At 37.0% G+C, this 21420-nt stretch overlaps 1 protein-coding gene across 1 annotated transcript; it reads left to right on the forward strand.

Annotated features, from left to right (window-relative positions):
• The first annotated feature begins 9801 nt into the window (after positions 1–9801).
• Positions 9802–13143, forward strand: LOC115622619 (protein commissureless 2). The gene is made up of 2 exons (XM_030516620.1): positions 9802–10687; positions 12035–13143. The coding sequence occupies exons 1-2, from the start codon at positions 10255–10257 to the stop codon at positions 12625–12627; spliced, it is 1026 nt and encodes a 341-aa protein (XP_030372480.1). The 5' UTR covers positions 9802–10254; the 3' UTR covers positions 12628–13143.
• The last annotated feature ends 8277 nt before the right edge of the window (positions 13144–21420 follow it).

The raw sequence follows: 21420 nt of genomic DNA on the forward strand, positions 1-21420 counted from the left end.
TGGTGGCACACAGAGCTGTTGTTCTAAGCTTGGGAGCCATTTCAAATTGCGCTTTATTCAATTTTTTATGCACTCAGACCCGCTCCTCGTTCACAACTCAAACGACCCCTGCACATTGGGATAGATGGCCAAAATGTTGTCCAAAGTTCCAAAATTGTACGAACTCACACTCTTCTTTTAATGCGCTTAATGGGGGGACTTGTACATAGCTAATAAATGGTTAAGGAAGTTAACTTTAGTTCTTAGACTACAAGTATCTGCAATTTTTTTCCGGACTAATCATAAGTTTCAATTTAATTTCGATTCCTTGGTAGAAATGGGGATATTTTAAAAGTTAGCTAAAAAATTGTCATATCTTTGAAGAATTTCGCAAAACTTGCATCTACTTTAATCCCAATATTTTTTTAAGTTATTAAATATTATTTAAATAATTAAATATAAAATTTATTTCAAGTCCTGAGGTGCTGTTGTTTAGAGTCGCATAAACATAAAGTCATTTATATATATAGCTGGCAATTATATCTAAGAATTGTTAGAATTGTTTAATTACAAAAAATAATTAAAAAGAATTTAAATGTTATGCATAATATTTCTGCTGATCTCAATTAAGCTCTCACTGCCATTTATCTACTGAATTAAAGTTTCTCTTTTGCGTCACCGTTGGATGAATATGTATCTGATTCAAAAATTACATACCAGACCGCTGAATAATTGTTTCATTATGCTCCACCAAGAAACTATAACAGACATGCACATGCACATAAGTTGTAGACTAATATGTCTGAGTAGGCTTTTCTAAATATAACTAAATTAAGGTTTTGTATTAAAAAAAACCATTGCTTGAGTATAAGTTTTGTATCAAAAAAAAAAAAAAAAAAACATTGCTTGAGTATATTCTTTTTATTAATTTTAATTAAAAAACATATATATTGATGACATTGTTGACATCATTTGCAAATTGTCTGATCAATGCTTTATATTTCTTTTCTTCAAATTTTGAAAAAAAATTTAGGAACAGAAACTAGCACATTGAGCCACAATTATATAGAAATTATAAGTTTCCTCCTTGAAGGTGTCAACATAAGCTACACGAGAGCCTTTTATCCAGGTTTTAGGGCTTCTGCTCCCACCGTTCCATGCCAGGCGCTGGCATCATTGCCCTTTTTAGTCACAGCAGCTACGGTGGCGTTGTCACTACTTTAATTGGATTTGCCGTTCTGCGATGGCTTTGTCTTGGCTCTTTCGCGGCCCAGAGTCGTCGTCGTCGCCATCATGTACAACGTCGACTGAGGCTAAAAAGCTGTAGCGCATTACAAATTGGTTTTGTTATTGGGCTTAATTGAATTGTTGCAGATTGGACTTTAAATACGGAGCAGCGTCTTTGTATTTACATAGAAACAATTTCATTATGTGACAGAAGCTCTAACGCCCGCACCTCTCCTGCCCTGACCCGACAAGCAATTAATTGCGAATGGAAATAGAGGAAAGGTGGCAGAGATGTGGTATATGCATTGGCTCGAGCGGGAAATGCAAGGGACAGTTTTCCAGCTATTTGGATCAGTCAAAGGCAGTTGCGATGACTCGAAACTCATTTGAAATTCAAAGCAGCTATCGAATTGCATTCTAAGCTCATTTAAATTTCAGGAACTAATTATAATATTAAATTTTAAAAAATTGATTACATTAAATTTATGTTAAAATGTATTTTTTCAATAATCGAATAGATTTCTCAAAATATTTGCCAAAGCAAAAGCAATTGTAAAAGCAATACAAATTCATAAATGAAAAAAAAAAAAAACAAATCTTATCTTAATATAAATTCGAGACGTAAAACTTTCGAGTGTTGTTTAATAGCAATGGCAAAACAACAGTACAAGTTCTTATATACTAAACATGTGCTTGTATAGGTATGTATTTTATTATTTCTGATTGTTGCATGAGTCAACAAGTTTTATTTTGTATAACTGGGCCACTATTTAAGCGATTACATTTCAATAGACATGTCTCTAACAATAAGTAGCTGGTCTAATGACTTTTCCCAACTCTCCCTTTTCAAACTTGAACCATTCACTGCAATTTCATTGACAAACCAAAGAGCTCAACGATATCATTACCCAGTTACCTCAATTCAATGCATATCGAATTGAAAAGTGTCCCCATGACACCGACACTTCCCAGAATCGTTAGCCAAAAGTCCAAAATCGAATGTAACGCTACCGCACCAAAGACCTCCAAAAAGAGAGCATTTTACTGTTGACGATGTTGACGAGGCACCACCAAATAACAAATAACACATAAGAAATGTGTATATACAATATTTTTTCATAGGCAATGCTTCAGTGCCGTTGATTGACACAAAGCGCAGCCGGGCTCAATTGATATTCAAAAAATGAAAATGGAAAAAAGAGGAGAACTGAAAATAAAGGTAACCAAGCAAAACACTCGAGAACTAATGCGCTTATCAGTGAAAATTGATCGGCGACTGCAATGAATGCAGGTGATTGTTGCTGTTGTTGTTGTTTATTATTAGTTTGTTTGTTTATTTGTGTATGGGGAAATAATTAACATGTACTTTCGATTTCGTGAGCACCCCTCCACTCGACCAATGAGGAAAAATCCCGCTGCGGAAAAGTGAAACGAATTTGAAGTAAATGGGCAACCAATACTCGTATCTCCACCTCCCCCTTCCTCCTACGACTACTCCCGCTGCCACTCAACCGACTACAATCAATAACATTTGTAATGTCAATAATGACATGCTCATACCCATATCCAGGCCTCCCGCTCCGAAATTGAAAGTTTATAGTCGCTTTGATGAATTGCCCAACGATAGGCGATAGGGGCACCTTGCATATTATTTCGGTCCGATAAGCGTCGACTGATAAGCGTTGACGGCCCAAAAAAAAAAAAAAAGAAAATAAAGAAGTACTGAATGCGTCTTTCGAGCTCTTCCAGCTGGCTGTCGTGAAAATCGTGCTCCTCCCATACCCAGGTCTCTACACAAGACTACTTGTATATAGTACTTATGTTATTGTTAACACACGCCGGGCCACAGACTGAATCAATAATAGGATAACCACGAAAATTCAGTATTGATTGCCATAATTTGATGCATTCGTCTGGACTTTTGTTTGCAATGCGGCGACTTAAAATTAATGGGCACCGATTGAGGCCATCTGGGCTCTGAAGTGAGGCGCCAAAATCAGAATTGGGGTCAATCGAGGCGTCATATGGAACTAACTGCCCAACTAATTCTCATCAATCCGATTAGCTGATGTCATAGACCTTTAATAGCAGAACGTCTAAGAGTCATTAAAGTTACTTTGTTGCACTGAAACTTAATTAAACTTGTATCTGTAAACATGTTTAATTATTTCTTCAATTAATCTCAAAATCAAATGTGCACTGAAAGGCACGATACAGCTATTAAGGTATTAACGCATTGCAACTAGTTGTTGTAAAGTTCACTTACCCTCTAAAACCAGCTATTAATAGCAAGCACTTTAAAGCAATACATTGAAAGAGTATAGAGAGAGAATAGTTTATGGAATTTGCATTCGACACGTGATTCACACTACACTTTAACTAAGTATTACACCTATTTGTATCTGGGCAAAAGTTTAGCTATTGATTCGTTTCAATAATAATTTCAAGCCGGACTGGTTTTTATTGAACTGGAAATATTATATATTGCTACTTGGATAGTTAGTTGTAGACAACTACTTATTACTGACTAATCCAGAAAAACGTTTTTGTACTTTTCATTTAAAACACAAGTGTGCTATCGACACCTTATTAAATAGTTTGAATTATTTAATCAATTATAGACAAATGACATCCGACAAAACTACAACTGAGTAAAGTTAGAATTTTAATTAAAAATATAAAAGAAGTAACTCTTTTGAAAAGATCGAGTAGTAATCTGAACTACCTCCGGTTTCTCTTAATTAAGTTGCCTTCAAGAAATGTTGGAAATCATGTTCTTTATCTGAGGAAATTTTTATTAAAACTTAAACCAGTTTATTAACATAGTTGATTAATATATCATCTTACAATTCTAAACAATATTCCAGATTCTAGAACTATTAATAACTCCTTCGTTTTATATTATCGCAGCAACTGGTCGTGTATTTATAAATCTATGAAATTAAAAAGGTATGAATATATAACATTTCAGAAAACCTACCCTAACCGCGCTTTCTGGACCAGGCCGTATTCAATGAAGTCAGTCTAAATCTTAGAGAACAAACTGTTTTTCTTTTTTCAACATCAGCTGGCCATATAAAATGTATTTTTTCGAACGTAAAATATTTTATTCATTTCTATAGTAATTTGGCGGCTAATTTTGTTAAAATAACTTTCATTAATGTGCTTACAAAAATACAATCAACTTAAAAAAATGATGAAGGTATGAAAAACTAAAAACTAGAGATGTTTGTTGAGGAGATAAATAGGGTGCGATCTTCTCAGCCACCTCGTCACCCTGAGGCCTCCTATTCTGGTGGATTATCGAATACCAGTAAATGATCGGCTGAACCTATCTTAAAGAAACTAGTATCTTGAATCACCTCTTCAAATTTCTCTATAATTGAGTCTATTTTGAGGCACCATCTGTCCAAGCTTTAAAATATACTTAGACAGTTCAGAACTACGGTGTTTATAGAACAATCGATTGTTTTATTTTGTTGTTACGCCCCACAGGTAATTGTTACAACATTTTCACCTTCACATGACCAAAAACCACAAAATGGTGTAAGAAATTAACAGAAAGAAATAAAAGAGTACCGGAAAGTAAGCTGAAAACACACCCACTAGCGGTCTTACATATAAGGCTGGCTGTAGAGCTTAAAAATGTTTATGCTTGAGTGCTAATGATGTGCAATCAATTGAATCATACAATGTACTCCATAGGTAGTATATACAAGTATATAGTATGCTTAGAAAACCTTTGAAGCGATAAACCAAAGAAAACAAAGCGACAGAGAGAACTTTGACAAGCGAATGGACAGCCAAAGCAACAGAAACAGCAAGAGCACGAGCTATGGCGACAATAAATTTGAAATAAAATCATAAGCAGTTAGTAAATACATATACACTTATATATATATGTATATATAGATATATATTGAGGTGCAATCATACCAGGAAGCCTGTCCAAGCACAACGAACTTGAGCCAAGATAATCAGACGACAAAACCGTAAACAAATAAAGTAAAAATCCAGCCACGACAACATCAACATCAACGACTACGTGGATGTGGATGTGGATGTGGAAGACTGGGTATGAACAAGGGCCAGTTCATTGACATTGAATGCTTGGCTGGGACTCTGGGCGAGAACGAGCATGTGGGACTGGGACTGTGATGGTGACTGGGAGTTTGGAAAGTGGTTACAACTTCTAGCAACACATCGTGCTTTGTTGCTTACGAGTACTATGTTGGTGCTATGGTTGGCAGTTTTAACTTTTATGCATAACTGCGTTTTTAATTGTGCGCTGCATAAAAGCCGCACTCACGGCGCACTTGTTAGACAGACACAAGAACAGGCACAGATAAAGATACAACAGAGATACAGCGGCGAGGAGCGACAGTCATAAGCATAATAGAGCTATGGATGTGTAGGCTAGGCTACTTTTGCTATACTCGTATAGCTGTGTAGCTGCAGGATACACTCGTACATACTTATAGCCATACATAGCTCTAACTCTGACTCTGACTCTAACTCTGGTTCTGGCTCTGGCTCTGCATGCTCACGCGTAATTTCTACGAATTCCGAGAGACAAAAGACATAAGACAAAGCAGAAGTCGCAAGGCAGCGGCATGGGCTTGGAACCTTGAGGGTTGCATGACCTATATCACAGATTAGAAGAGCAAGACACCACCATCACCACCACCGCCACGAGACGTCTTACCCTGCCCTGTTGTTGTTATTATTAAACTCGTAGCTAGAGCTGCAATCGAGGCAGTTTTCCCATGGCATCTCTCATGCACGTCTCAGTCCATATGACAAATGTTTCACATCACTGCGCCCGACTTCTGCAATTACCTGCGTACAGTTCATCTTGTTGTTGTTGTTGTTGTTCTAGTTGTTCTATTTGTTGTTGTTGTTGTTATTGTTGTTATTGTTGCTGCTGTAACGCTGCGTCCCTCCCGGCGTCACAGCTCAGTTGGTTGCCACGTCTTGCTGAGCTTGAATGCAAGGGAGAGCTCCGAGTTGCGCCTTGGCTCTGGAACAAGTGCTTCCAGTTGCCCATTGCCTGTGCCTGGCAGGATGTCGTCTTGAAATCGGTTGACTTTATGGCTCAGTTCACGGGTGGTTCTGATGGACTGCTGTGAGTTCGGCTCATGGGCGAGTGCTGACGTTGTTTTCGGGATTTTTTTTTTTTTTTTTTGGACTCACATTCAAGATTCTGCATTACAGCCGCTGCCGTTGATTACTCAATTAGAGCATTGCGAGAAATGCATTATGTCTGTAATTATATGGAAATGAGTGCTCAGTTTTCGTACTATACGAGTATACGGAATTAGGCAGGGGTTGGAAATTCAGTTTATGGTCAAATACGATGGTTGGTGGAAAGAAGCACAATAATAAAATAAAGCATAATAAATAATAAACTCGTACTTATAAAGTGAAACTTTCTTAGAAATAATGCATATATATATTTTATGTGAAAGTATATAAAGTGGATTCTTAATTTTATTAGCCTTATTAGATACCCATCGGAGCTCAAAGTAGGGTTTCTTGCATAGCTCCATACGAGTATCTTCAACTTAATGAATGAAATAAGCATTTGAATAAAAATGTTTAATTAAAATTTACTCAGATAGAATTTTAGTTCGGTTAAATGTATGGTAAAGACAAATATGTTTTGCATGTTTTGCATTTCTTATTCTAAGTATCAATACGTAGGCATTTAAGTTGAAATAAATACTACCTACTTGTATAGCTTTGATTGTTGTTCCACTGTAGCATAATGCATTCGCATTTAGTTTGTAGGTATTTTGTGCTTTGATTACTTAATTTGAGCATTGCGATAAATACGTTATGTCTGTAATTATATGGAAATGAATCCACAGTTTTCGTACTATACAAGTATAAGGAATATGGCAGGGGTTGGAAATTCAGTTTTTGGTCAAAATAGTTGATGAAAAGAAGCACAATAATGAAATGAAGCATACTTGTACTTATTATGAAGTGAAATATAGTAGGTAAGCATTTCATTACTTATAGCTTTGCTTGCTCTTCCCCTGCAACATAATTCGTTCGTTTTTAGTTTGTACCCCCTAACAAGACCTTAAGTCTTGTTCAACTAGTTCAGATTAAAATTCATCTAATTTAATATTTTACTTGAAAACTCCATCATAATGTTCGTCCTCATACCTCTATCGCTTTGTTAATATTTATATTTGAAATGCTTAAGATGTAAGATCATCTGATTATTTACCTACCTATTTAGTTTAAGTTCACGATGTGCTGCTAACCTTGGTCCTCATAGCTTAATAGGCTTGTAAATATTCATATCGTATTTACTGCTTTAGACATTGCATTAAATGTGTATAAAATCTGCCGTGCACTATTCAATATAAGGTTGTAAATAAAACCTTCGAAATGAATTAGCTTTGCTGGGCACTGCCCTCAACTACTCATGCATATTTATAAGCAAGCTCCAATCGAATTGATTGTCGTGTGGCTCACAGCAATAGTTCTAGCCATGTAATTATGGCAACATACCACAACGTCTTAGGCCAATAAAGCTGCTTAGCTTGCTGCAGCCGAAAAAAAGAGCAAAACACACACACGACAATTTTCTGTGTATCTGCCAATGCAACACACTCGCTGGTAGCTTTATAGGGTCAAGTCTTTAGAGCATCAATAACACCACACATGGGTACGAGCATATGACCAGCACTTCGTTTACGAAAATATATATGCTCAAGATCAAATTTAAGCCGATTTATTAACGTCAGCGGAGCTTGATGTGCTCCGAAGCACGCCAGCAACTCTGATCGTACCTGGTGGTTGACTGACCAACAAAAATCAGAGAAAAACATAAAAATTAATAAACTGCTATGCTAAGTGACTGTGTGTGTGAGGGTTCGTGTGTGTGTGTGTGTGTGTGTGTGTGCTGCTGCATTATGCAAAGAAGGCAGACCCAGCGACCCCATAGTCGGTGAAAAATTAAGCGGCTTTATCAGCGCATCACCCGCATGCGCAGCCGCTCGCTGGACTCATTAATTTTGTGGGGCCAGTGCAAGAAACAAAGCGGTCGGTAGGCTCGAGCGACTGCACAGAAGTCGGCATTGAATACAAAGCAAAGAATGCCTAAATGCCTCATTTAAGCCCTAAATTAAAGCTACTTTGGACGCTATAAAAAGACAACAAGTTGGTCGTTCAAACTAAGCCAATAAAGCAGACAGCGAAAGAAAGTAAGCGACCAGGCCGTAGAAAGGGCCACAATGTCCACAGATGCGAGTATGGCTTCTTTGTGAACTACTGGTCTTCGGCTTTGCCTAATTAGATTGCCATTGTTCGTAGTAGACAGTTGAGCAAAATAATTGCGAAATCTTTTACCTGAACTCTATGGCCCTGCATATGGTTAGCCGCAATGAGGTAGACCCGCCTAATTTTGCAGGCAGAAACCTTCTTCGTTCTCATTAAATGGGCTGGAAACAAAACGTCATCGAACGACAGTTACTGCTATCTGCCAAAGGCAATAATAAAGTACCTCATACCCTCTCTGCCTCTGTCTGTGGCAATAGGCAGGCAAACAAATGAACGTCTTCGCTGATTCATTTCCCTCAGCCAGATTAGTCAATCATGATAAGAATGTTCTTTTAGTTTTCTCATTTCAACTACGAGTATTGTGCGTGCATTCGATGAGCTCATCATCTTACAACCCTTTGGGCTAATGTGAGGGTATCTTAGTTTGGTTTTGCGAAAAGATAAGCCTCACCATCATCAGAGGCAGCATCTTGTTGAAAAGTAATTTTTTATTTGAAATTTCCGTTTAATGATCTTGCTTTACGAGTAGAGGCAGATCTTATCGGCAATGTTTTGAGTGCGCGTATTCAAGAGTATTTTTTTTTTATATATCGCAACGTAATGAGAAATGGCAATTCATGAAGACTATCTTTAATACTTAAGTGTCAGCTAGAAAGGATACTTTGAGTCTATCAATCCATCCGTCCATCAATCTAAGCAGTATTCTTCTCTTCTCGATCGAAAGGCCAGTCTGTTCAGCTGAAAAAGGTAAACAGAACATCAATATTTGATGTGTGCGCCTTAGCTTGCGCCCACAAACTGCTGCTCAGTGCCGAAATAAGATATCTGCACGTATTTGTAATTTAAAACTCCACCAAAATAACCAGAAAATGAAGAGACAGAGCAACCATCGGCCTCAAGCCCAAGGCGCACATACACACATTAACATTATCCTACAGCAATAATTTCTTTTCTTTTTCTCAGCAAACAATACAAATGTAAAGATATGTCATTTGCAGGCGAGGCGGTCACAGAAACGAAACGAAACGAAATCAAAGAATACGGATACTAAGAGAAATGAAGATCGATGCTCCATAACAGTACGTTGTAGTTTAGGTCTGGGCCTGAGCCTGAGCAGGCATGCCTGGACTGGCTGGCAGGCCGAAAGGCATAGGCAACATGTGCGCCGCTTTGTAACGCCAATTATGGGCCCATAATTCGAAGGCATTGTCTGTGGCACAAAAGACGAGAGGAGACGATACCAGACGCGACGGTTGAGGGAGCGGGAGTACATCGTTTGGAATTACAAGAAGATCATTTCATGCCTACACACACACACACACACAATGACAAAGTCTTTGCCTGCTGGTGCGTAGCCAAGCGACAAATGAGCAGCAAGAGAGGGAGAGAGGTTGAGAGAGAGAGTTTTTCCACAGCTACTAGGCTACCTGTGCATTCTTAAGCGCGCTCACTGAGTGAGTCTTGGTGCGTTGAGAGCGAGTGCGAATGGAGTGGAGTGAGTGCGATCGTTATCGAGCGACGAACTGAGCTCAAGCGGCCCAGCAGCACACTCTGTTTGCCAGCTGAACACAGTTTGTTTGTAGACGCCGTGAGAGCTGGTTGCGTATGCGTCCAGAGATTAAAAAGTGAACGAACCTGGTCTAACAGATACAAAGATACAACGGCAATCGGCCAGAGTGAAAGTGTTGTGGATAACCTGCAGATATCAGTCAAAAATATTTCGTACACATACGTCGTGCATAAATAGACAGAATGGAGGACGTGCCACGCGCATTGAATTACGAATTGTCGCATGATTTGCACTTCGAGAATTTCGCCGGTGCCGCACAAAAAATACTAGAGAACGGAAAAGACGCCGCTGAGGCCTCAACACCCACTATTACCACATTGGAGGCCCTGGCCAATAACGAATTCTTCCAAAAGCTCGGAGCCACCTTCATCAATTCCCTACAACTGAAGCATCAGCAACAGAACTCAAGTGAAGCAGCAATGGATTTTGAATTTGCCTCGAACCATGTCGTCCTGGACTCGTCCAGCGTCGATCAACTGCAGCAGCAGTTGGAGTATGACAAGTTCATGAACGAGGTCTGGATTGGAATTGTGTTCACGCTGATACTGATCTCCATGATATTTTGCATCTGCTCGTGCTTCTTGTACCATCAGTTCAGGACGTGGAAACGCAATTGTAAGTACGAGTACTTGTATCTCACAGATATAATATGTACGTGCCTTGCATACATATGAGTATGTGCTTAAAAGTTTGACAGGCGTCAGGTGTTCTGGCCTGCAGATAGTCGTACAGGCAAGGTCTCTGGTCATTAGAGCAAAGTTTCCATTATTTCGTGTTGATTTTTGTAATTAGCGCTTCAAATAAAAGTATGTGCTAAAAAATCAAAAAAGTTTGAAGTAATTTCAAAGAACTAGGTAGAGCACACCTCTAGATACACAAAACAATATGGTTTCCATCAATCGACGTATAGCCAAGTTCTAGTCCATAGTCTAAAAAATAATATGTGAATTGGGTAAAAACAGTGAACTGGTGCCTCAAAACAAAAATTATCTCTTCCCAAAATAGTCGTAATCTACCAAGTAGCAATTGATAATTGCGTGAACGAAAAAAAACATGACATACAAGTAAAACAAAGCAATCAGTAAGCGTCAAAATAACAGATTATCGGGTACATGTACTATCAAGGCAATCAAATCTATAACGCGACGTTAATAATGTTGACCCACTTTAGAAGAAACTTAATTTCAGTGCGCAAATAAAGCGCTAATGGTTAACAAATTCTCAATGCATCTATTAAAAATATTCAAAGCAGAAACTAGACACGTAAGAAGTCTTGACCCGCAGTGCAAGCCATAAGTTGTTATACTATATGTTTGTAGTATGTGTGTCTTTTATCTTATATCGAACAGTTCAAGTTCGCGGAGCTCAGACACAATTGTTAGCAATGCGATGGAATAATTAAATATGTAATAATGTAATAAAATAATTAAATATTCATGGCACCTGCCAACATTCTTTCCCAGCTCTATTGCAACACCTTCATGTCTTAGAAACTATTTTGTTGGCAATGATAATTGCAGGGTTTGCCAAAAACTCAAGTATTTCAAGTACGAAACGCCAAGGTAATTAGCACAGCTGACACAGTAAAATAAATAATAATAATAAAAATAAAATAACTGAGAACTACAAGTAAACAGCTCTATTTGAACCTTAATAAGAGCGCGGCGAGTCAGCAATAATAATGGCGTAATTGTTGTGTGAAGATCACAATCGTGACATAATAAGAAAAAAGTGCCAAAATATAAATAAATAAAACGAAAAATAAATCGAATGAGTGCTAAAATTGGTGTCCCAATTCATGGGCTGTTCATTAAATTGAACGCAAGGTGAACATAAGGGGGACGGGCGCAGAGGCAGTAATGGGTCAGGGCTTGGTCTTTATTTATTTCTTTGGAGACATTAAAATTATACATATATACGATTTAAAAACTAATAAAAATCGTTTTATTTTTTCCGTTGCAGATCACAACAATGCCAGCAGTAGCTCGCAATGCACCATCATCGATATCGAGGCACTGAAATTACAGCCCGAAAACGAGGATCCAGTGCCAGAGTACACTCTAGTATCGGGTCTGCCCAGCTACGAGGCTGCCCTGGAGCTGTTGCATAAAACACCGCAATCTTCGTGCTTGATTGTCTATCCAAGCGTGTTCAATGTATTCAATAGACATGAAAGAGCAGCAACAACAACAGCAGCAGCAACAGCAACATCAGCAGAAGCAACTGCAATAGCAAGCAGACAATTGAGCGAAGTTGGGCTGGTAATGCCACAATCACCACAAGCTGCACAAACTTCACAATTGTTGTGCGAGGCAACAATGCCATTGCTGGCATCAACAACACCAACATTACCAGCAACAGCAACATCAGCAGCAACACCAACAGCAACACCCACATGTGAAACTATTAAGCCTAATTTTGTAATGCCAATTGTGCCAAGTTATAGCGAGGTATTTGGCAGCTACAAAACCATAGATGAGAAGCCACGCACACAGAGCTCGAGGCACATGAAAGAAGACTCGCTGATGCATAAAAATCAAAACGATAAATGCTGATTGGCATTTGTGTTGGTGTATCTTTTGTGTGTTGATTTGTAAAACATAACTAGCTATCTCATCGATACCAACTCTAACTGTGCTCTGTGATATATACATACCTATGTACATACATACATACATACATACATACATACATACTCGTACATACAAAGCTTGTCAGAGAATTGTGTTTGTTGTTGCTGGACGGCAGCCCTCGCCTCAACGACTCGATTCGATCGCATTCAAACGAATATGGGACACCACATTTCCATGGAACTCTGCTGCATTGATACTATGTAGGAATATTATACCATACTATTAATAATTTATGTTAAGCCACAAACTTTTGTTAAAACTGACGCTGTGATTATGAAAAGACGTTACTAAACAAATGAAAATACGATCAAAGTTAATTGAATGAAATGCTAGCTCAATCAATCCCTCAATGTACTTATATATGCATATACTTAACTTAATGCTTATGCAACTAGTTAGGTTTTGTGTATATAATATAGCTTGTTATTTAGCTTTTAAGTAGACCACAAACGATCAATAAATTATTTGAAATTACTTCGTACTTCAAAATCAATACTAAACATTTCATTTTGTTTTCCTTTTTGTTACCAACTCACAACACTCGTCGTAGTATATGAGTATAGCTTGGGGCTATCACTTGTTTGATTTCCATTTATTATTTTCATATCGGTCGGGGCAGCATTGAACTTGATTTGACGTTGCAGCCTGATTTGATTGACGGCATCACGGGCACCTCGCTACGTAGCCAGAGGCAAACGCCCAACCCCCCACCCCTTCGCAGATTCCATTATCAATGACCAAGTCAATGGCTTTGACGACGTAGTATTATTGCCAAGTTGCCAAGTGGCTGATGGATTGACATACTTTTATAAATAGTCCGGTTTGTTTACTTGCCGATGCTCTGGAGAGATGCTCCAAATACAAAACTAATCTCAGAGACATAAGAGATAGATAGATAACAGCAGTTGCAGTTGTTTTTTTGTATAGGACGTGATTGGTTGCATTTTTCTCTCTGTGTACATAGGAACGACAATTGAATCAACAATTGAATAATTGATTTGTTTATGCTAAACTTATAAATCTAAGCGTATGCAAATTCGTTTGTTACTCTGCTTAACAATAGACATAATAAATGATCTTAAATGTTTATGGCATGTTTTTACAAATTCTGTAAATTCAAAACAAAGGAGATTCCAATTGTCCGGTCACAAGGCAGTGCACGTGAAATTGCGGCTAGTTCTATGTCGGATTGCGGTAGGTCCACACTCTAGCTAACATGCACTTAGAGAATCTACTAGTGCTTACTGAAATTATGTAAATGAACTGCGATTTTGTGAAGGGTTATAATTAGTTTTTATTGCACTCGAACTACAAGTATATAACGCTTTTAAATTAGTGTTAGAAAGGATTCGGGAAGGGAATTGCAACCTTAGATGTTTTAGTTATGGGAATTGTAAAAACTCAGACCGTTTGCCAAACTTCAGATAAAATATGAGTAGAAAATTGCTAAGCTTTAGTGATTAATGATTGCTTATCAAACACAACTAAAAGAGCAGCTTCAGCTTATTCGATCTTATAAATAAAAGAAGCAGCAATTCAATTAGCTTTTGAAATTTCTTCAGCATCTATTAAATTTAAAATACACGCTCAATTATAAAATATCATAGAATATCCTTTTTGAAAATTTGATTGATTCAACGGAAGCTCCTTTTAATCCTGAGAAAGACTGAATTCCTACTTCTATATACATATATGTATATAATTCAAAGGACAACATTCGTAATACATTTGTTAGAGCTCAGGTTTAAAATATGTCTTCTAAGTAGAAATTACATTTCATTTTAAGAGAAACTTGTGCGAAATAGTCCATTTAACAACATGTCTTAATATGCAATTTAAAATCTTGTTTGTTCAACCTTTAAATCCGTTGTACCCCCTTTATATACAGAGTATTGTTTGCTTGAAGTCTGTTCTTAATAATTTTCAATGGAAAACAGTAAACAAAATATGTAACTCCATTAAATTCGTTGTAGAACTCATACTCGCAAATTGTGGACTGTAAATATTGGTTTGCTTCATATAATTTGCTGTTGTAACACAAAGTACTCATTAAAATTTGAAAAAAATTCCTTAATTAAATGCAAGCCCATTCTAATTGCTGTGCATTTATAACACACATTAATTCATTCAATGTTTGACGCACGTGTCATCTTTTTTAGCCTAATTGTTTTGTGTGTATCCACATTTGTAAGACAAACACGTTCGGAGGTAATCTTTAAACAAATCTTTGTTTCATTATCAAGATCTGTAAACAAAGTGCATTGCATTGCATTAATGGCAAACGAATTTGTTATCTTCTGCTATGGCGTTTGTTTATTTATTAGCGTATTTTTAGACTCAGTCGCGATTTCCGTGCTGTGTTGTTATTATTATTTTAAATGTAAAAACTAAACAACGATTTGTTAGAAGGCGTTGAATTGTCTGCCAAGTCATGTTCGGCGTGGCAAAAACAATTCCATAAGCCAATTTGAATACTGGCAGTAAAAATGATTTATTTTATAACGTGGCATTCGTCATGGGCTTGTTAATGATTGGAGCAGGCGAGAAAAGAAATTGAGTTGGCAGTCAACGGCTTTTAAGCAGAATTATTTGATATGCGTGCACGAAAGGTGTGAATTGCAATGGAAATTTGCATATTGGTGGAAACATTTCTACGCAGGCAGTGCCAATAACAATTATACATTTTAATTATAATCGCAATTTATTATGCACTATTTTATGGCTTATGACAGCTAAGTGACATTTTCTATGAATTTGTAAGCAATTTATGTATTGTTTATACGTTTTAGTTAACTATTCGCATTGAACCAGACACGCATACATAAGTAGCTGCCATACCTGCAAGTATGTAAATGCATTTGCTCTTTTTTTTCAGGGCCCATTCTCCAATTTAGATTTGCACATCAGCTACTCAGGGCCTATTAGGAATAGTTTTCCAAAACAGCCCCAACGCGTCCTCATCAATGTGTGCAAATTACTTGTATTTCATTATAAAATGTTCACAAAAAAAAGAAACTCAAAATGTAATCACAACAAAGGGCCGTTAAAGTGCGCACGCGCAACATTTACACAAAGCGTGCCTATTGGAACCTAATGAAGCCTACCAGTTGCCAAAAGTTGTTGTTGTTCTGCCTACCGCTCATTTACGAGAACACCTTCTGTACCGACATAATGAATCCAATCACGTAGGCCCCCAGTTCGAGCTCAACAAAAGCCACATTCCCTACAACTGGTAACTGGTTAGGCTGTCTAACTCTCACAACTCAACATTTTTTATTGGAGGGAAGAACGACAGAAGAAGTGTCAGATGTGACAAAATACAAGTAGTATACTATAAGTACTAAATAAAATGGCTTAACTATAAATAAATAATGTATTAATAGGTTCAGAAACAAAATGATCTTTTAATATACAAATTAGATGAAGATTTCTAAAGTTGTTGTAAGTTAACTGATCTTACAATGGCTCTGCAATTCTCGTTTTTAAACCTTTTACAATTTCATGATTAAACACTAAAAATAATTATTAAACTTTATTGGACTCCAAGAAACAAGTTAACCAAAAAGTAAATACTTTTATGCAAAGTGAAACTAGTTCTTTAAATATGATTATAAACATATTAAATGCGTAAAGTACAAAAGGTTTTCCCAAATTATTTCCAGCTCAGCTTTCAAATTCCATTAACATTTGTGTAACAGTTGTGCCCTCTGTAATTAACAGCTGCAATAAACGCACTGCTTTTAACAGTCCGCGGACTAATGGCTATTATGTTATCAGCATTCTCTGCTCATTTCAAGCACTTATTGTTTGATTTTTCTAGCAGAAGATAAAAATGCTGCGTAATTTGCTGACAAAATTATTAAATATTTGTTGTGCGCACTTGATTTTTTACCTTTTTCATATTTTTTGTTGTTTATCATGTAAACACTTTAACGTTATGCCTCCCATAAATATTCTTAGTCAGTTTTGATGGGGCCGTGGCATTAGTTGCGCTAAGATTATGCAAACTTTTTGTTTTATTTTGTTAAGCTTGTATGCTGATGTTTTTTCAAACTGAAATGCATTGTGTAAGAAACTTAGATAACAGGTCGACAGATCTGTGTCGTAGTCTTTGAAGAAGCTGTTGGTGAAGCCGTCAAACTTGAAGCAGCAGTAGGTTTTCTATTAATACACAATAATAACTAGAATATTCTAGATTTGCATGGCATTGACATTAAGCTTAAGTACTGTTTATGCCCAACTGTAATGCTCTGACTCTAATAGGACAGTAAATGTGCAAAATCACTGCGCTTTGGAATTCGAGTGGAATAATAAAAGCAAGCTGTAGTTTAGATTATCGACCGGTTAAAAACTCACGATCAGTTGTTACCAATCCACTCTTAGCTGGTTTAATACTAAATTCCACCTTGCTACTATTACTGCCATCATTTGCATTGTCACGCCTAAAGCGTGCATCAAAATGTCTGTGATTGGCGCTGCCGGCCAACATGTCTAGCCGTTAAATGCACATCAAAATATTATACAACATAAACAACATAATTAGCGTAAAATTTAAATACAAATCTCCACTCACAGCTAAATGCAGTCGGATATTGTGAACAAACAAACAAACTAACGTAAAGCCAAAGAAAGCGACTCTAAATGCAAAAGCCCAAGGCCCACAAAGGCGGCATACAATTTATTAAAAACTCATCTGCCGGCACGGACAGATGCTCAGATACTCAGATGCAGCAGATGCGGTGAAAGTTGCCGACCTAATGAATTGAACAATTTATTAATAAAATGCACATTAGCCCACGGTTAGGCCGATATGGCCGCAGCGGATTTAGCTGAATGAATTTTCAATTAAGCGCCAAATTTGATGCCAGCTAGCTGCTGCAGCGGACCGAAGTGGGAATAAGAGCTGGCGGGCATACTCGTAGTACGAGCAGACATAGAGATAGACGCTGTGCCGCCTCTCTGGCGAATCGAAAGTGAAACCGGTTGGTCGGCACCAACGACATATATACACATAAATATAAACATTTACGACGTCATACGTATACGCAATGTTTGACCCACATATGATGCAGGCGCAAAAAAATATTGGCAAGCCTGTTTATACAAGCCGAATACCAGTTACCTATTACTAATACAGTCGAAATTCTCTATAAACGAACAAATACAGCCGATATTTTATAGCTTTCCATTTCATTTGCTGTAAATAGCCATCAATACTAGCGATGCCGCGGTATGGGAATGTTAGGAAGCGATTTGTCTGTAGCAAGAGTTTTTTGAATGATCGGCTCTTATTTCTTAACAAGGTTAAAAAAAAACAAAAAAAAAAACAGCAGGACCAGCATTATTAAAAGATGCACAGGATAGTAAAATAAATAAATCAGAAATTAAATTCATTTTTTTCTTTAATTTTCTTTATAGTTTTGTTGATTTGTAAATTAAAAGGACTAGAAATAATTGATAAAATAGACAAGAATTTCTGAGTAGTAAGATAAACTTGTAATTTGTTAAGAGCAGCCCATTTATTAATTATGTATTTCCATTCTTAGAAACTAGAAGTGACCCTACCATAGATATCATAATATTACATTTAATAAATACAAACAAAATTGCTACGATCTAATATACATTTTTTCATTCTCGCCTGCCAACATCACGCTATTCGTTATAGAGATACTAGACTGTATATTTTTTGTAAGCGATTTTATTGGGTCAACATGGCAGTTGGTCAGTTCAGCCAATTTGGCTGGTTTTTGTCTGTTCAAATTAGCCAAAATTATGTTACGTTTTCCTTTCAAAACTAGTTGTAAATACGAATATCTAAATTTTTTGGAGCTGCCTACGTGGGCCCGTTAACGTATCTAGCTGTTAGTTAGGAACTAGACCTCGAAAATAAAATTATGAAAAGTATAACCTTTAACTCAATTGTGCACAGAGTGGGAAGAAAAGTCTAGACTGAGTGTTCTCTGCCTAAAACCTTACCAACATAAATATTAATACTTATCTACGCACAACATTTTTTTTGCCAACATTTAAATTTGCATTAAAAGTCAAACTGCCAGAGTGCCTTAGTTAGATAACTGTTTGCTCGTTTCATTGCCGAAATCTTCGCTAGAGCTTAGCTGATAATCCCAAAACACGTGCCAAAAACGGCAATGCACCGATTTGAAGATATACCTCTACTATGTACTGTTATTTACTCAGCTTATGAACAGCGCCAAAATAAACTTATCAAGGCAAAGAAACACAAATGCCTAACAAAAGCAGCCCCAGCGAAGCTTTTCAAATACTATAATTTGTTTGCATTGAAAATGACAACGAAATGCGGCTGGTTATTTAAATATTTGATCAATTTATTAGTTACTTAGGCTTCTTCACTTCTCATCAAGCTTAACAGCTGTCTGTTAACAGCCACTCTCTTTATACAAGCTGTTAAGACGTCTGTTAAAGCTAACAGACTGCTTAGTGTTACTTTAGCAGGAAAATGTGAGGCAGGCACATGGGCAGCCATTACTTCAAAATTGTACACATCCTTTTCCAAAGGGGTGGCCAAAAAAATACAATTTTGATAATATATTGCACAGTGCGTTAAAATGATAATAAATGCATACGAGTTACAGATGAACTGGCCAAGAAATCCAACTCAGTTGAATTTAAGGGCAAAATAGAGCGCGATAATAATGAAAATGTGTTCGACCTCAGAATCGAGGCAACTACTCGGTAATGTATGCGTATTAATTTTTCATTTCTAGCATTTAAATCAAACAAAAAAAAAAACAGAAATAAGCCTTTAAAGTAATTGCATTCCCATTTTTAGTCAACAGACTTAGTATTGTCCAATTTTAACTTTAAAGCAACTTTGTGTTCATAATTTCCGACAACATTTTAACACCAAAGTTTCGCTACAAAGTATGTTGTATTAGAATATTTTTTAACTTTTTCATATTCGCATTTTGTTATGTAAAACAGATTTAAAAACTCAAATATCTATGGATGTCAACAATGTCAAATTATATCATCGTTTTGCGCAGTTTCGATAAATAGTGAAGTCAGAAAATGGTGTCAGTTTGATAAATGGCCAGAAAGATGCAAACCTATAATTAAATCACACGAGCAATGCCACAAAATTTGTGAAAAATAAACTTGTGCCATCTCCCACTATATGTTATGTAATGCGCCCGCCGATGAATAATTACGAGTATCATACAATAAGTATGAGTATAAGGCACTCCATTCACTCTCGCAACTTTGGTCTGCGATTCAAGTGCGTGCACTCATTTGCAGCAATAAAAGCAATGAAACTTTATGCTAAATACTTATAACGATGCAACTTAAATATTTCAAAAGTTGTTTACTTCATACTTCTATAGCAAGAGAAAATAAAGCAAACAACAAAAACATCTACGAACGAAAATTAAATTAAATTTTTCCTCTCGCAATCGGGACCTAAAAAGTTAAAGCATCGGGAAAACGTTCTCGGAATAAAAACAAATAAAAATGCAAATAAAAGTTATATGAGGCGAAGTTATGGGCATGCACCAACACTCGGCAAAGCGGACCCAACCCATAAAAATGGAAAATCAACGAACTATAGAAGCAGAAAAAGAAGCGGAGGAGCCAACCATGTAGCTGACTGAGCGCTAACTGCTCTCCTATCTGGCCACTTGCATCAAAAACATCAAAGCGCAACAGACGTGGCTCTGTAATGCGGCAGCATCCACAGCAGCCGCAGAGATACAGATGCAGACAAAGATACAGCTACAGATACAGATACAGATACAAACACAAAAACAAATACAAATACGAGTAAGAGCTGCATAAAGTAGGTTGCTCGCAGGTTTGTTTTGTCTGATAAGCTGGGGCTATGAGATTAGCGTTTTTTTTCTCCCACTTCTCTGCTTTGCTCTCCCAACTCCGCAGTTCTGCGTATTTTGCTGCGGTTTTTATTTTATGGGTTAAAGATTTTATTTTGTAACTTAATGTTTGTTTCTCCTCTGTTTGTTTGGATTGAAGCAGCAGGTTGCTGTTGAACAAGGGCTGGGCTGGGACTGCAAATGTGCTCGTACTTAAAGAATGGGAAGGCTTTGCATTTTATAACATCGTTTCTTCTCTCTCGTGACTTTAATTGCGGCTATTTGTTGTGCTTAGTTTTGCTTTGTTTTGCTTTGTTTTTATCGATATCAACATCTTCATCATCATCATTTTTATGTCAACTCAACTCAAGCTTCTTCTTCGGCACTTACAATAAGCAATTTGAAGTTCCAGAGACTCGTCAACACATAATAAGCTAGTCATGGCCCATAAACTTTAGATAATTCACATTAAATTAGAAATACGCACAACTTAATTTGCTTACGTAGATCCTATAATTAGGCAAACGCGGAGAGTTCACTGCCCAGAGCTAGTCTACTCTAAACAAGATCTATAAAACCAAACATATTTTAGATAATTGCAGCATCGTTAAAAGGCAATAACAGGTCCGGTTTGTCAACTTCCTCATAGATTACAGCTTCTAACTTCTAATTAACCCTTTAATAACTCGCTTTTAGTTTAACTAAATTATTTGTTCATCATTCTAACTTCCCATTGCTCTGCTTAGTCTCCAATTTCAAGTAAGGATTGCGCGATTTTATTTTCAAATGAAAGAAAACTTTATACATCGAAAGGCAATATAACATCATGTAAAAAAATGCTTATTGCCTAAAAAATAGGGCTATC

The sequence above is a fragment of the Scaptodrosophila lebanonensis genome, unplaced genomic scaffold, assembly GCF_003285725.1.
Source record: "Scaptodrosophila lebanonensis strain 11010-0011.00,11010-0021.00 unplaced genomic scaffold, SlebRS2 tig00000043-arrow-pilon, whole genome shotgun sequence".
Taxonomy (NCBI): domain Eukaryota; kingdom Metazoa; phylum Arthropoda; class Insecta; order Diptera; family Drosophilidae; genus Scaptodrosophila; species Scaptodrosophila lebanonensis.

What these genes read in the sequence shown, in the direction of transcription:
- LOC115622619 (XM_030516620.1), top strand. Translation starts at nt 10,255, where the DNA reads ATGGAGGACGTGCCACGCGCATTGAATTACGAATTGTCGCATGATTTG. An exon ending in CAGGACGTGGAAACGCAATT is followed by an intron (nt 10,688 to 12,034) that starts GTAAGTACGAGT and finishes TTTCCGTTGCAG; the next exon opens with ATCACAACAATGCCAGCAGT.